This window comes from Phalacrocorax aristotelis, chromosome 19 (genome assembly GCF_949628215.1).
Source record: "Phalacrocorax aristotelis chromosome 19, bGulAri2.1, whole genome shotgun sequence".
NCBI classification, from domain to species: Eukaryota; Metazoa; Chordata; class Aves; order Suliformes; family Phalacrocoracidae; genus Phalacrocorax; species Phalacrocorax aristotelis.
In genome coordinates this window covers 1,948,542-1,963,153 of record NC_134294.1, presented here as the reverse complement: position 1 = coordinate 1,963,153, position 14,612 = coordinate 1,948,542, and the positions used below count along the sequence as shown (strand labels likewise).

The 14,612-nt window shown below is 57.0% G+C and overlaps 2 protein-coding genes across 4 annotated transcripts in view; both read right to left on the bottom strand.

Annotated features, from left to right (window-relative positions):
- Positions 1–292: 292 nt before the first annotated feature.
- KLHDC7A (kelch domain containing 7A) lies at positions 293–4,151 on the bottom strand. 3 transcript variants are annotated; one of them, XM_075113787.1, is made up of 2 exons: positions 2,595–4,151; positions 293–2,389 (listed from the first exon to the last, which is right to left on the bottom strand). In XM_075113787.1, the coding sequence occupies exons 1-2, from the start codon at positions 4,032–4,034 to the stop codon at positions 2,279–2,281; spliced, it is 1,551 nt and encodes a 516-aa protein (XP_074969888.1). In that variant the 5' UTR covers positions 4,035–4,151; the 3' UTR covers positions 293–2,278. The 3 variants fall into 3 exon arrangements, with proteins under 3 accessions (XP_074969888.1, XP_074969887.1, XP_074969886.1); XM_075113786.1 differs by having other exon boundaries at positions 293–2,551; positions 3,695–4,149; XM_075113785.1 differs by having other exon boundaries at positions 293–4,148.
- A 5,006-nt stretch (positions 4,152–9,157) lies between these two features.
- IGSF21 (immunoglobin superfamily member 21) overlaps positions 9,158–14,612 on the bottom strand; it is a 41,518-nt gene continuing 36,063 nt past the window's right edge. Inside the window, exons 5-10 of the mRNA XM_075113878.1 lie at positions 14,364–14,479; positions 13,646–14,093; positions 10,317–10,402; positions 9,894–10,086; positions 9,756–9,794; positions 9,158–9,421 (exon numbers count right to left, since the gene is read on the bottom strand). Of these exons, the coding sequence (XP_074969979.1) occupies positions 9,348–9,421; positions 9,756–9,794; positions 9,894–10,086; positions 10,317–10,402; positions 13,646–14,093; positions 14,364–14,479 (956 nt within the window). The 3' untranslated portion in view covers positions 9,158–9,347. The remainder of the gene's footprint in view (positions 9,422–9,755; positions 9,795–9,893; positions 10,087–10,316; positions 10,403–13,645; positions 14,094–14,363; positions 14,480–14,612) is intronic.

Genomic DNA, 14,612 nt, shown 5'->3' with positions numbered 1-14,612 from the left:
GGGCCTGACAGATGACAGATGACGAGCCATTTCTCTAACAACTAGAGGGGAAGAAAATGCAATTACCCAAAGTAGGCTTTTGGCAGGACACAGAGGCAGCAGAGTGGGGTCGGTGAAACCTAGGGAAAGGGATGAAAGACTGGCTGTTCGCATCCAGGGCCCTGTTTTGCTTTTGGTTGCCTCTTCAGAGATGTTGTTTGTGCAGTAATTAGTGATGTAAAACATGCATCGGCCTCTTTGTTCCCATTAGGCTTGGCTACAGCTTGAAATGATGCACAACAGTAGCCCATGGTTAATTTTACCAAATGTTTGCTTTAATTTCATTTAAGACCAGCTGTCTATAAATCTATAGTGCCTATTTACTTTGTGTGCATATAAATATATATATTTTTTTTTCTGTGCTGAGGATAAGGTAACAGATAACAAGGCCCTGGTAGGAGCAATGTACCCACTGGCCCCCAGGCTCCAACCCTTGGGTGTCGTGTGTGGTCAAGCCTGAAGGCTCAATGTTGGTTTGATGCGGGTGGGGCTGATCTTTGGGTGATACATTGTTAGGCATCAAACCTCCCTGCTGTGTTCCTCCACCCTAAAATCCCCTGTGTGTTGCGTGTCCAGGTCAATATTAAACACCTGGTGTGTAAAGCAGCTACTTACTGGGCAGTGCACAGCTGGGAGCCTGCAGCGAGCCATGGTTTATTTGCATCTGAGCAAGCATGCCTATGTTTAAATACCTCTAAGCAAACAAGTCCACCCAGCTCCTCCTTTGCTCTTCCTTGTGTCTTCAAGGCTGGGTTTACTGGCAGCATCGAAGGGCAATTTGTCTCCAACCTTACTTGTGGGGACTGGTGTGATGCCTGCTTGGTGGCAGGTGTGGGTAACATTTCCCTGGTAGTGTTGGTCCCATGCTACGTGGTCCAATGTGAGCTGGTGGCTTCTTCTACCAGCTTTCACCATCATGTCACATCTGAGCCACAAGCACTGTGGCACGAGACCCCAGCATGGATCCTTCAAACCTGCGTTTGCGCCATCCCTCCCTCCGGCAGCACCAGGACAGCTGGGAGAAGGCTGCCGCGGGGTGATGGGAAGGGCTGCAGCTCCTTGGTCCTGAAGCGTGGTGAGATGTGGTCAGCCAAGAAGCATATGTGGAAGTGCCGGCCAACACAGTGGACCAGGCTGCCCACCACGGCGCACTGGAAGCTGGGCAGGTTGGGCAAGGCGTAGGCAGCACACTGGTACCATAGCTTGGCCTTGGCTCCGCATCGGTAGACACCAATGCCTGTGCTGCGGTGGAGATCAAAGCGGTAGATGAAGCCGTTGGCACTTACCATCTCGGCCGTTCTGTCCTTGCTGCCGCTGACCGGGCTGACCCGCCAGCTGTCCGAGCGGGTGGCGTAACACAGCAGCACGTAGCGCAAGGTGCCCCCCGTCACGTAGATCTCCCCATCGCACACCGTGGCCGTGTGGGCCACAGCAAAGGTGTCATGGGGCAGGGGTGCGGTGAAGGTCCATCGGTCCTGCCGGGGGTCGTAGCGCTCCACCGTGTAAAGGCACTCACCGCCGATGGCGTAGAGGTGGCCGTCCAAGGCCACAAGCTTGCAGTGTGGCCGTGCTTGGTTCAAGGGGCAGATCTCCCTCCAGATGTTGGTCAGGGGGTCATAGCAGAAGACACGGTTGGAGGGTCTCAGCGTCTGGCCCACGCCCTCACAGCCGGCCACCACAAAGAGGTAATTGAACATGCTGCACATGGCGCACCCCCGGGAGACCACCTCTGGCGGCACGTGGCAGAGGTGATGCCAGCAGTCCCTTCTGTCGTCGTAGTAGCAGAGGCGACTGGTTTGGAGGCCAGGCTCCTGTACATTGACATCTGCCACGGCCATGTACATCTTCCCCTTCATCCTCTGTTGCAGGATGAGTTCCCGCTCACCGGCATTGAGGCGGCCATAGATGGAGGCTGTCCTCAGCACCTGCAGGTAGTTGTCGCTCATCACCTTGTAGGCGGCGTCCTGGAGGTAGCTGAGCTTCTGCGCCTTGGCTATGCAGAGGACCTCGTAGCAGTTCCCCAGGTCCAGGTGGGTGGGTGGTGGCATTTGGAAGAGGTCAGGGCTGGCCACCAGCCTTGGCTGGGGGCTTGCAGGTGCTGTGCCAGCTGGCATTGTGACCCCAAAACCCTCCATGGGCAGCTGGAGGTCAGGGCTGTCTGCAATACGGAGGATGCTGTCCTTGCGGCCAGGAGATGGTGGCTCAGGGGAGATCTCCAAGCTCCCTGCAGGTGGTGAAACTATGGACGAGGTGGTGGGATCCTGCATTGCTGGAGTCGGGGCCAGATCCTGGATTGCAAAGTTCTGCAGCTCTTCATTGACCTCCTCCAAGCTGTGGCTCTGGGATGTTCCTAGAGGGATGTAGGGGAGACACCTCTTCTTTGACACCGACTGGAAGCTGGACTGGACACAGTAGTCATAGATTTTGCCTTTGAGGCCAGGGACTGGCTGCCCGGCCCTGTCCTTCCCCCGCTGCTCGGAAATGTAGTTCTCTTGAACCTGGATCTTTGCAACTGAGGAAAAAGAGTAGGAGGTGTCTGACCCTGCATTGCTCGCCATCATTGTTAGTCCCAGGTCCGAGATGACACTGAGGGTCTGGATCGTCCTCCTGCGCCCCTCAGCCTCCTGATTCATGCCTCTGCTGGCCAAATCCTGCCCCGTGCTTTGGGTGCATCCGTCACCTGCCACCTGGGTGTTAGCAATCCTGGGGGAAAGCCCAGTGCTTGGGGCAAGTGTGCCCTCCTCCCTGCAGCTGCTCGGTGTTTCAGCCACATCCCCAGGGTCATAAGAGCTCATCTCGCTTCCTGGCTCGCTTCCTGGCTCGCTTCCTGGCTCACTTCCTGGCTCACTTCCTGGCTCGCTTCCTGGCTCACTGCCTAGCTCACTTCCTGGCTCACTTCCTGGCTCGCTTCCTGGCTCACTGCCTAGCTCACTTCCTGGCTCACTGCCTAGCTCACTTCCTGGCTCACTTCCTGGCTCGTTTCCTGTCTCACTTTCTGGCTTGCCTGCCAGCTTTCTTCCTGGCTTAATTTCCAGCTTGCTTCCTGACTGGCTTCCTGGCTCACTTCCTGGGTTGCTTCCTGACTTACTTCCTGGCTCAATTCCTAGCTTGCTTCCTGGATCACTTCCCAGCTCAATTCCTGGCTTGCTTCCCAACTGCCTTCCTGGATCACTTCCTGGCTCTCTTCCCAGCTCGTTTCCTGTCTCATTTTCTGGCTTGCTTGCCAGCTTGCTTCCCAGGTTCCTTCCTGGCTCGATTCCTGGCTTGCTTCCCGACTGCCTCCTTGGCTCACTTCCTGACTTATTTCCTGTCTTGCTTCCTGGATCGCTTTCTGGCTCAATTGCTGTCTTGCTTCCTAAATGACTTCCTGGCTTACTTCCTGGATCACTTCCCAACTCACTTCCTGAATCACTTCCCGGCTCACTTCCCGGGTCACTTCCTGGCTCGATTCCTGGCTTGCTTCCCAACTGGCTTCCTGGCTTGCTTCCTGGATCGCTTCCCAGCTCAATTCCTGGATGGCTTCCTGACTTACGTCCCAGCTTGCTTCCCGGCTCCCTTCCCAGCTCACTTCCCCTCCTGGCCATCTCTGGTCTCCTGCAAGTCAGCCCTAGTTGAGAAACCATCTCCTCTCCTTCTTCCTCCTCCTCCTCCTCACCCCTCGGCAGACTTCGATCCCACGTCGCAGGGCCGCTCGCTCGGCCGCTCCCTCGTGCATCGCCACCGACGCTCCCGGCCTCCTCCTGGCCGAGCACCCTCCGCCGTCGCAGCCCCGCCGCACCGTCCCCGTCCCCGTCCCCGCTCCCGTCCCGGGCAGCGGTTTCCCTCTCTTCTCCTCCCACCCCGGCCGGTGGGATTTTGCCCCCGGCAAGCGAGCGGGACTTATAAAACCTGTACGCCAAAGTCAGGAGGAGCAGAGCGGCGGCGGAGAGGACCAGCTTGCCAGCCAGCTGCATGTCGGACTGCCAGGGCAGGGTTATCTGCTGGGGCATTTCCATGCCGGGAATGCGGAGAAGCCGATTAATGATTGCCGAGCGAGCCCGGAGCAAGGAGCTGAAGGTTTGGGGCAAGGTGACTTTGAGCGGACAAAGCTGGCAGGAGGTTTCCGGGCAAGCTTTGCATGTTTGGTATGGGCTGGGCTCCAGGGAAAAGGTGCAGCCCGGAGCTGGCAGCACAGAGCCGGCTTTATTAGCCCGGTAAACAGAGAGGCTCAGAGAAAAGCAAAAGGAAGCACAAAGGGAGGAAAAGTATCTCCTCCGAGCAGCCCGGTGGTGCTGCCTCCCCGTTTCTTTTGCTAGTTAAAAGGGATCACGCAATGGAAGGGAAAAATAAGTTGTTTCACCTGGAAAGGTCCCTCATGCCTGGGTGCGGGCGTGGGGAAGGAAGGGAGAAGCAGCCCGGAGCCAGGCAGACCTTTGGCCCGACACCGACCAGCTGCTCCGGCAGACGCGGGTGACTAATTCGGTGGCCTTCATTTGCAGCACGCTGGCTAATGAAGGGTGATGGCGAATAGCCCGAAAGCTGCCGGGGTCTCTTTGAGGCCAGCCTGGAAATGGCAGGGGAATTAAGAGCTGGAGAAAGAGGCACTGGGGGCTTTGGGAGGGGGGAAAATATCCCCCACTGAAGAGCAAATAAAGGCAGGAGTGAACCTGCAGCTGGTGGCTACCATGTTCAGAGACCTGCATCCATATGCATGGGGAGAGGGATGAACTAAGAAAAATGAGAAGCGCTGGGACTGGGAAGGATTTGGGGATGGGAAGGGATGGGAGAGATGTGAGGCGTTGGTCTTGAAGTGATGTGCTGCTGCGTGTGGGATGTCCGCAGGGACTGGAGTCGCTGCGGGGAAACTGAGGCACAGAGGATGCCAGACAGTGTCACGCTTTCTTCTTTCTCCCCCTGGAAAGATGTTGGTGATGTGTCTGGTTCTGATCTGAATTTCAAAGATTTAGGGGAATTGTTGTCCCCATCGACCCTGAGGCAGCTGGGTCCCCACGCCTGGACCGCGGCGGGGAGCAGAGGCGGGGGCCTGGGGACTGGCATCCCTCCACAACTGTGCTAAGCGAGCTGAATTCAAAGGGATAAAATTAATTTCCTTTTCCCCGAGGGGAACATCTCGCACGCTGAGAGATGCATAAAGAAATGAGGCCCTACAAGGCGGCAAAGAAACAGCCAAATTGTGGGTGGGGGTGGGTGGCTGCTCCTGTGTGTATGCAGGGACTCGCTCCCCGCTCGCTTGGTCCTGATCCGGTGGGATTTGCCAGAGAAATGAGCCGAGGGGCTGCTAAAACAACTCCTTGTATGAAATGTGGGTGCGATGGGTCCTGACTGCATGGGTCGGTGTGGTGGGATGAAGTCTCGCCATGGGTCTTTAACAGTTGGTGGGTGCTCGTAAGCTCACGCCCAGCATCCACAGCCCCCCAAACCACCTCCTGTGCGGCAGCTGATCTTCACCAGCCGTTGCACGAGCTCGGGAGCTGCCTTTTGCGATGAGGGGGAGCATCTGAACCTCCCCGGGCCGTGTTCCCCACCATCACCAGCATCTGCAAGTGCTGAGATGCTGCTTTTCGCTGGATGGCTTCACACGGGGACCTTCGGTGGTGCTGAAGGGGGTAGAGTCATTGTATACCTGCCACTAGACTTGCCATGGGTGCTCATTAGGTGTAGGACCACGTGCTAAATAGCGTAATAGTTTATATATATGTAAGTGTGTGTATATATATATAAAGATGATGGCAAAGAAGCGGGGAGGGGTAAATTCCTTGTGCTGGCTTGGCAGCTGGGGACCCCTGAGCACATCCCTGCTGTGAATGGGGACAGCCCACCAGCGGCTTTTAGGAGGATGTTTGGGAAGTTGTCACCTCGTATGGGTGCAGCGTGAGGAAATGCAGCAGTAAAGAGGCTGGGGGAATGAGGATATTTAGATTAAGAGCTGGGTTATTGCATTCTGCTCGGTTGCGTCTTGAGCCAGAGACCAAAACACCACCAGCCAAAACATACCCAGCTGCTCCCCTCCATCCTATTTGGCATGGGGACCCGAAGTCCGTCACTGGGGGTCTTGGTCTGGCCAAAACCACAGGGAAGGTGTATTCCTCTTGCCTCCAGACCCGAAGCTGAGGCTGGAGTTGGGGTAACGGGGCCATGCATTGAGGCTGGGCATGTGTTTCAGGGCTTGGCTAATTGGCAAAGGGTCTGGCCACCCATGAGTGGCCATGACCCTGGGATCTTCATCTCTCGCTGTAGGTAGCTCTGCAAGATCCTTGCGTTCGTGAGCTGGGAAGTGTGAATTAAGCATGCGCTTGGTGGCCCTGTGAACCCGGCCACAGCAGCAACTGTGCCTGGTAATGAGGTGGGGAGTCAGGGGAAGCGCCAAGCAAAGCCCACCATCACTCCCACCGGCATTCCCAGCCCCATCGGGCAGAGCACCCCTGGTTTTTTGTATCCCCACCCTGATATCCCAAAGGGCTGCGGGCTCGGATGTGCCACCTCACTGAGCCATGCAGGGCTGGGCTGCAGAAGCCCGGCCGGCGTTATTGCCGGGATGAGAGCTGTTATCCTCATCGCCCGTGGGTTTTTATGGACCTTGGGATGGTGAAACAAGGAGCGCAAGGAGAGGCAAGGGCATTTTTGGCCGGCAGCGTGCTCTGGGTGCTGTTGCCTTCACAAATGGCAGGATGGGGGGGGAACCAGAGCCCGCCTGCCGAGCTCGAGCTGTGGGGGATGAAGTTGGGAAGGAGGCTCCCCATGCAAACATGCATATTTATCCGTGTCTTGCGGTGACGAGTATGAGCAGCAGTGTAAGGGAGCAGGGGATGCAGCCATGACGTCTCAGCACTTGTGACTCTAATTGAATGTAATTGCCCCCTCCAAATTTTGCTAAAACCTTTTCAAAGTCCCCTGAAATTAGGGAACATCGATAACACTGCTCCTTGGGGTTTTCAGCTCACGTCATCCCTAAGAAGCGCGATTAATTTTTTACAAGCTAATCATATCTCTTAGGCAGGTTGTCAGACGCGGATCTGTCATCTCTCATCAATAATGAAACACCCTGAGCAGCTCTTTCCCCCTCCAGCCTCCTGCATTATTCACTGCCAGGGCCTCAAACAACAGGGTGTGTAGTAGGGGGGAGCCAGGCATTTAATTGATGTCCTTTGTAATTACCTGCAGGACGGTGGATAGGGATGGGGAGGCAGGGCTGGTAGGTGGCGGGTGAAGGATGACAGGGGCAGGAGGTGAAGGCTGGGTCCAGCACCACATGGGAGGTTTTCTTTGGCTCGCTGCCTCAGTGGGGTGGCAGCGCTCTGCGGCCCTTGCCTTGGGGGCTCTTAGGGAAAGGAGGCAGCATCTCTGCCCAAAACGAGGAGACTCCCGGGTCCCCTCGGTCGTCTCTTTGGCTGTGCTGGTGCTGAGAAGGTCCCATCCTATAGCCTGAGCCATCACCGTGGGAGAGCTAAGCAGCCTGCCTGCACACAGAGGGGTGGATTTGGGATGCGGGGCCTCCGAGCGCACCAGTCCTCTCCCAGCTGCTAGATGGGGAGGTCACGCTGCTCTTGAGATGGCACCAAGCAGAGCAGGTTGATGGTGGCACTGCTTCTCTAATGCTCCTCATTTCCATGGTTCCAGGCTAAAACCACCACATTTGCATTTAAATGGAGGTTTGGGCATCTGTAAATCCCCATTTTTTGAAGCGAGAAGGCCTAATGGTTGTTTAATCACGTTGGGATGAGGGCCCCTGGAGCATCTCCAATCCAGTGAGGAGGGTGAGAAGCAACTGTGTTGTGGTGGGGGGCTCTCCTGCCTGCTTAGCAGCATAGGGGTAAAGTAAGTCACACAGATTTCCCTAAAAAAATAAAGGTTCTCCTAAAACATGAAGGTACCCTTCTCATTCAAGGAGGTGCAATGGGGCTGGAGCAGGGAAACTGGCTGGTGAGGGAGCACGATGGGAGTTCAGGCAGCTGGTCCAATGGGCTCGGGATGCTCAGATGCTGTTGCTTTGGGATGAAAGTGGAGCTGCTGATCCTCCTACATCCCCGGCAGCCCCAGTCTGTGTCCGCATTGCTGCCAGCCCAAATTATTGCGTATGGGAAGAAACTCCTGAGCCGATGCGTGCTTCTTCGGCTCCTTTGAGGCTGGGAAATCGCTCGCAGTGAGGTTGGCAATGGAGCATGGTAGGGACTGAATCTGCTTAATAATAATTAATCATAACAGTAATAATAATGCTTAGCACTCGTATGGGGCTTTGGAAAGATGAAGCGCTGCATGGTTGCTGGCTAATCCTCTAGGATTAAGAGTTCCCAGAGGAAAAGGCAGGGGAGCACCCCGTCCTCAGGCTCCTCTCCCCCAACATCTGCTCCCCAGGGATCCTGTCCTGGGGCGGGATGCTCTCGGGGCACTGCGGGGAGGGAAAGCAGCCAGGCAAACTGCTGACATCCCCCAGCGCTGGGCAGGACTGGGGCAAACCCACTTGCTCGTTGCAAAGAGCCATCCTGCAGCAGGATTAACACCATACTGGGATGTGCCCGGCAGCACAGGGTACTGTAGGAATGGCCAGGATTTGGCCATGCTGCACTGTTATCTGTTTCCATGGTGACAATTAGCCAAGAGGGATGGCGAGGGTGACATGGACCAAACGTGGGCGCAGAGCTTTAAACTGGGCTGGTGCCTCCGTGCCGGCACTGCCCGACGGGACGCATGCTGCCCGCTCATGTGTGAGCGCTGACATTTTGGGTCGGGAGCCGCCTGTCACTAGAGATTGACTGTCCAGCCCAGGACAAGTGTTGCGCACAGCTCCCGTCTTCCAGTAAAGCTGATTTGCCCCAACCAAGGTGCAGGGGTATAAGGCCAGTGATCCGCAGCTTTCGGGCTCCCAGCACCACCATCCATGTGTAGGACTCGTCCCCAGTGTCCCTCATTCTAGGGACACATGCAGTCCCTACCCCAGGGACGTGAGACCTGGAGCAGCTCAGTGCAGTGGGAATAGTGTAAATGGATTTTTCCACGGGAAATCTGGCCTTTGCATAATAGACACCCCCCCCCCCAAGACCTTGCAAACCCTCTGGGTACCCCAAAATGGTTCTGGGTACCCCAGAACAAGGCAAAACGTTAAGCACAGCCTTCTACCAGGGGAGATTTTTCCTTTTCCTTTTAATTAAATTGTCTGAGGAAGCCAAGACACAGACAGAAAGAGACTGAGACCGTAAATAGTATAGAAAAAAAAAAAGAAGAGAGCGAGAGAACTGATTGACGGAGGTGTGGATGCCGGGTGGAGCCATACAGAGGAAGAAGAGGAGGAGGAGGAAGAGGCAGGCGAAGCTTCACGTTAGCTCCAGGATCACTGTTAGGGTGAGCGCCAAAACTAGTCTGAAGCCGCAGTGGCCAGTAAGTGAACCTGGCGGGAGAAGGAAGGGGATGGGGGGTTTAGGGAGCCGCGTCTCGTCGCTTGGGTTCAAAGCAGGATGGGGTCACCACCCTTTTTTTGGGGTGGATCCCCCTCCTATACTTGCTATGGCGCTCGTGTGGGGCAGGGTGGGGGGGAGCAGGTCAGGGATGCTGCGGGGAGCATCCACAGGGCCCCTTTTGCTGCAAGAACATCCCCGCTGCCAAGGGCATGGGCTTGGGGTGAGGGAAGGAGAGGTGGGCAAGGGCTTGCAGGGATGCCCTCTGCATGGTCCTTCCTGCCCTGGGGGGTTTTGGGTCTAAATACCAGTCCCACCACCACTTACCGTTGGAGTCCTCTGTTCCTCTGGGAATATTTGGGTTTTCTAATGAGAAAGAAATAGCAGAGAGACAGTTTTACTGGGGGGGGGGGAAATGACTGAGGATTCGTGGAGGGAGGGGTGACCCCCACGGTGCTGCCATACCAAAAACGATGAGCCGGGTGTGGGTGTCGGTGGAGCCCAGGGGGTTCTGGGCAGTGCAGCGGTACATGGAGCCATTCAGCTCGGCCGGCACACGCTCCAGCACCAGCTCCTTGCCATCGTGTTCGGCGCTGCCGTCAAGGAGCCGGCTCCCCACCCGCGTCCAGGTGAAGAGAGGCTCAGGGAAGACTTCGTTCTGTGGGGAGATGGGGGGGCTGTGAGATGGGTGTAGGGGGTGAGTAAGCCCTGCCTCACGCCTGGAGCAAGGACAGGGTACAGCCGGAACGCCCAGAGGTGCACCAATGTAGGGACCGTGATGCAACCCAAGGTGCACCAAGCCGACCCCAGAAGGTGCTGATGTGGACACAAGGTTGTCCGTTGGCACAGCATCACCCCACGGCAGTGGGGAAGGATGGGGATGCTGACCTGGAAGCCCTGCACCAAGATCCGCACGGTGTCTCCGACACGGGCTCTCGTCGGGGTCATCGTGATCTTCGGGCCTTTGGGAGCAACTGCAAAGGGACGAGAAGGGACATCAGCCGAGCGAGGGGTTCCCGGTGCCAGTGGGTGCCCTTGGCTGGGGTTAATGGTTTGATGAATGATCATGGCGAGAGGGTGGCACGGTATGTGCCAGCCAGGGGGAACTGATGGTTGCGTGATTGATGGACAGGCTGACAGACATCCAAATGATTGATAGACAGGTAGGCAAGGACCCCACAGGCAGATGAACAGGAAAACTGCGAGATTGATAGACAACTGTAATGGGATGCATTGATGGTGAAGGGCATACTTCCTAATCAAGCCCCTGTCTGCTCAGAAACGGGTCAAGAGGGGTCAGGTTGGTTTGAAGCCAGGGAGATGGGCACCTCGGAAAAGCATCCCCAGGCCAAGGTGGCCTCAGTGAGTCAAGCACAAGTGCTGTTAGCATGGGAGACGGCCACAAAGCCTTGCTGGCACAAAATGCCAAGGACAGCCCTGTAAAGAGAAGGGAAACCCTTCTGCTACACCAGACTTGGGGTGCCCTTGCCTGGTGCGTCGAGGGGGAGGCAGTGATGCAGCCAGCCCTGTGGGGTGACAGCACGCCGAGTCTGCTCTCTGCTCCCAGGTGGGTCGAGGTGCATGCATGTCCCTCCTCGGCCGTGGGTGGGCTGGGACAGCCCCAGGAGCTGCCTGGGCTTTGCATGGAAGGAGCCTTTTGCAGTCTTGAAGGGAAAACGGGCAGGAGGGAGGGTGTGCTTTGCCGAAAGTGGGTGTCTCATCCTTTGTAGAATCAAGCGCTGCCGTGGATGGGGCAGGCTGAGCATTGACATCATCCCAGCATGACAAAGAGCTGCCAGAAAGCACATCAGTCTGTGGTGGTGGACACTTGCCCTCGGGAAGGGCATCCACGCCCCAGGATGCTCCACACGGACACACTCCGGAGACCACAGGTGTGCACCTGGACTGCAATAGCCATGAAAGATCTGGCCCTCCGGTGTTGGAGCAGGGATGACGGGCTACAGGTGAATCCTCCATGCTATGGGCTGTACCAAAGGACAGCTTTCTGTACCAAAGCAAGTGGTTTGTCTTGGTTTCAATGTGATGTTTATTGAGAGCGTATATAGTGTATATATATACTATTTATATATAGGGAGAGAGTTAATGGGGGAATCTGCTGTGATGGTGCCAAAAACCTGGGTGCGGATGGTGGTGGTGGGGCGCCCAGTGAGGTGCATAGGCTGGAGGCATCTTAGGGGATGCGGAGGGCCGTGGATTTGCGGGGGGCAGCGTGGGGTGAGCTTTGCCATTAAAGGTTTTGGAACCACTGAGGATGAAGCGACAACCCACCAATGTCTTGGCCTCGCAGGGTGCCCCAGAGTGAACACCTAAGCTGCAGAAGGTGTGAAAATGCAGGACTTTTAGGTTAATTTTTGGCTGGTTGTACGCTGGGAGGGAGCTTTAATGGTCAATGGGGAGGAACAGATAATGGAGGGCCATCTATTAGCAAGAGAGCTGCTGCCTTCCTTGTTGACTGCTAGCCTTCCATTGGCCTCCTCATTGCCACCAACCTCCCACTAATCGAGGTGGTTGATGAGCTGAAGGAAAAGAGAAGGAGCACCAGCAGTGAGAGGCTTGTGCACTCTGAAGCCCATGACAGAGACAGGTGGAAAGACAAAGAGGCTCTCCAGGATATGGTGTATCGTTGCTGATGCAGCGAGCCAAGTGCCCAGCCTGGCCAGGAGCAAAGCCCAGTCTTCTCTACCCAGCTCGAGGGGAGGAAGCCTGGAGCAGCCTAACCATGAGGGTGCCCCGAAGCTGGGGAAATGCTGGTGGAGAGCTCAGACTATTCTAATGGGGAAGCAGGAGAAGGGAGGGAAGTCCCAGCTTTACCTGGGGGCTAGTTGACCAGCCAAGGTGGGGCAAAAGTGAGGGGCCCCACTCTGTTCACCAGCTCCCATGGTGACCTGAGGAGCTTCTGCTTTTCTAGGGTCCCGGGCATCCTGGGAGCCAACGGAGCAGCCCTGGCCTCAATCCCACCACCCTATCACAGCTGGGGCCTCATCAGCCCCGCAGGCTGACCCTATGCAGGGCCCAACCTGGCCCCTCACCAGCAGTCCTCTCTGGGATGGAGTCGGGTTGTGGTGGCCAACATGGGTCATATCATATCCTTGGGTCTCCTGGGACTGGGTATAGATGAATGGAGGTGATGCCACTATGGGATGAAGGTGTCTCCCCCTGCCCCAACATGACCCCAGTCCAGAGGAGCTCCTCCCTCCCAGCCCCTCCCAGAGTTACACCCCATAGGAGGCAACATTAAGGGGCTACCAACATCCTCACCCACCCTGCAGGCAGTCAAGGCAAAGACCCACCAAACACCAGGTCGCCCAACAGAGCCCCCACCCCCACCTTTAACACCCCCCTCCCTGCTCATTCCTACACCCAGCACCCTGGCTCCGCCCAAACCCAGCCCCTTGTTGTCCCCCCACCCTGGTCCTATGCCTCCTCCCTATGTGCACACACCACTCCTTTCTCATGGAGGGACCTTCTCCCAGCACAGCACCCCCCCCCAAAAAATCTAGGGTTGTGCCCATATTACCCCGTGCCACTGACATCACTGCCTTGTGATACCCCAGTAACCTCGATTCCCCCCTTACCAGCCCCACACATCATCCCAAATCCCCACTGCCTGGTTCAACAGCCCCTCCTAACCCCAGCCCTATATCAATCCAGCAAACCCCACCCTACAGCATCCCCCATTGCTGGGGAGCCCTCAGCACCCCCCTCTGCAGGGCCTGGCCTTGCTCCCTTTTATGGGGCACCCTGAGGCTATGAGGATCTGGGGGGCAGCAGCCCCACACACGAGGGGCTCGGCACAGCATAGACCCCAGGACACCCCCCCCCAAGCACCCCTGCTGCTAGCACCCAACCCTGTCTTGCCCCCACCCCAAAACTGCCCTTGCCCTCCTGCTCCCTGGAGCCCCTCCTGCCCCACACAGCTCCCCCACGTTCTGTCTCCTCTACAACACACAACAAACCCCTTCTCTTGCCTGACGGTCCCCCCAAAACCCACTGCCCTCAACTCTACTTTTGCAGAGGTCTGGCATCACGCCTCCTATGATCGCGCACCCCTACCTGACACCCCGCTTTGGCCCGCGGGTGCCTGAAAACCCCCAAAAGAAAAGCAAAAGTGCAAAAAGTGAAAAAAAAGTGGAAAAAAAAAAAAAAAAAAAAAAAGCCAAGAAATCCCCCAACCCAGCCGCGGCAGCCGTGCTTACCGAGCGTCACCTCGGACTGCATGGGCATGGAGAGCGCCGGGTGCTTCACCTCGCAGCTGAAGAGTGCCTCGTTGTCGATTTGGGGGTTCAGGGTCCAGGTGAGGGTGGCCCGCGCCTCCACCGTCCCATCGCTGACGGGCGCGTGCGTGTGGCGGAAATAGTAGATGGGCTCCGCCACGTGCACCCATCGTGGGAATTCCCGGCTCACCACCGTTTCAGGGATGGTTTCGGTGGCAGCACCCCGCTCGGCCGCCAGCCCTCGCGGGGGGTCTGCCGTGGCCAGGGGTCGCCCGCCTCCCACCTCCCCTTCGGCCGCCAGTGATTTCGGCACCTTGGTGTCATCCAGGTCACGGTGAAGGAGGTTACGGGGTGCCCAGCTCCCGGCGCCGGCCGGCTGCTCCGGCAGCGGGGTGGCCTCGATGGGCTCCCCGTCCCGCTTGAAGTACACCTGCATGGGGACAAAAGGGACGGTGAGCGCGGTGGGCACAGCCACCACTCCGGACATCCCCAGCATCCCATTCTCTTGGGTAGCTTTGGGTGGAGCTCCTTCCCCAGGTCCCCACGGAAAGATGCTGCAGGGCAAGACTCGGGTAGCAGGCAGCTATTTGCCTTATTTTGCCTCCAAAAGCAGCACATACGTATCATATATTTTTATATATATATTTTTAATGTTTGCTTCATAGATATATACAAAAGATAAAACCCCCTGGGGACTCACCAGCGGGGCGGGCTTGCCACCGGAGACCACACACACCAGGGTGAAGTTCTGTGCCTGGTAGCGGCTGAAGGGCGCCGGCGTGTCGGCAGCGAGCACCGAGATGGACGTCGGAGGAGCTGCCGAGAGCCGGGGCGGTAGCGTGGCATCTTCGACACCCACCCATCACCATCCTCATGCCCATCCCCATGCCCATCCTCATCCTTGTCCCATCCCATCCCCATCCTCGTCCCCATCCCTGGGGATGGGAAA

Bases quoted from the DNA above. Each gene is read 5' to 3' on its own strand.
- KLHDC7A (XM_075113785.1), bottom strand. From the start codon at position 4,034: ATGGAAATGCCCCAGCAGATAACCCTGCCCTGGCAGTCCGACATGCAG.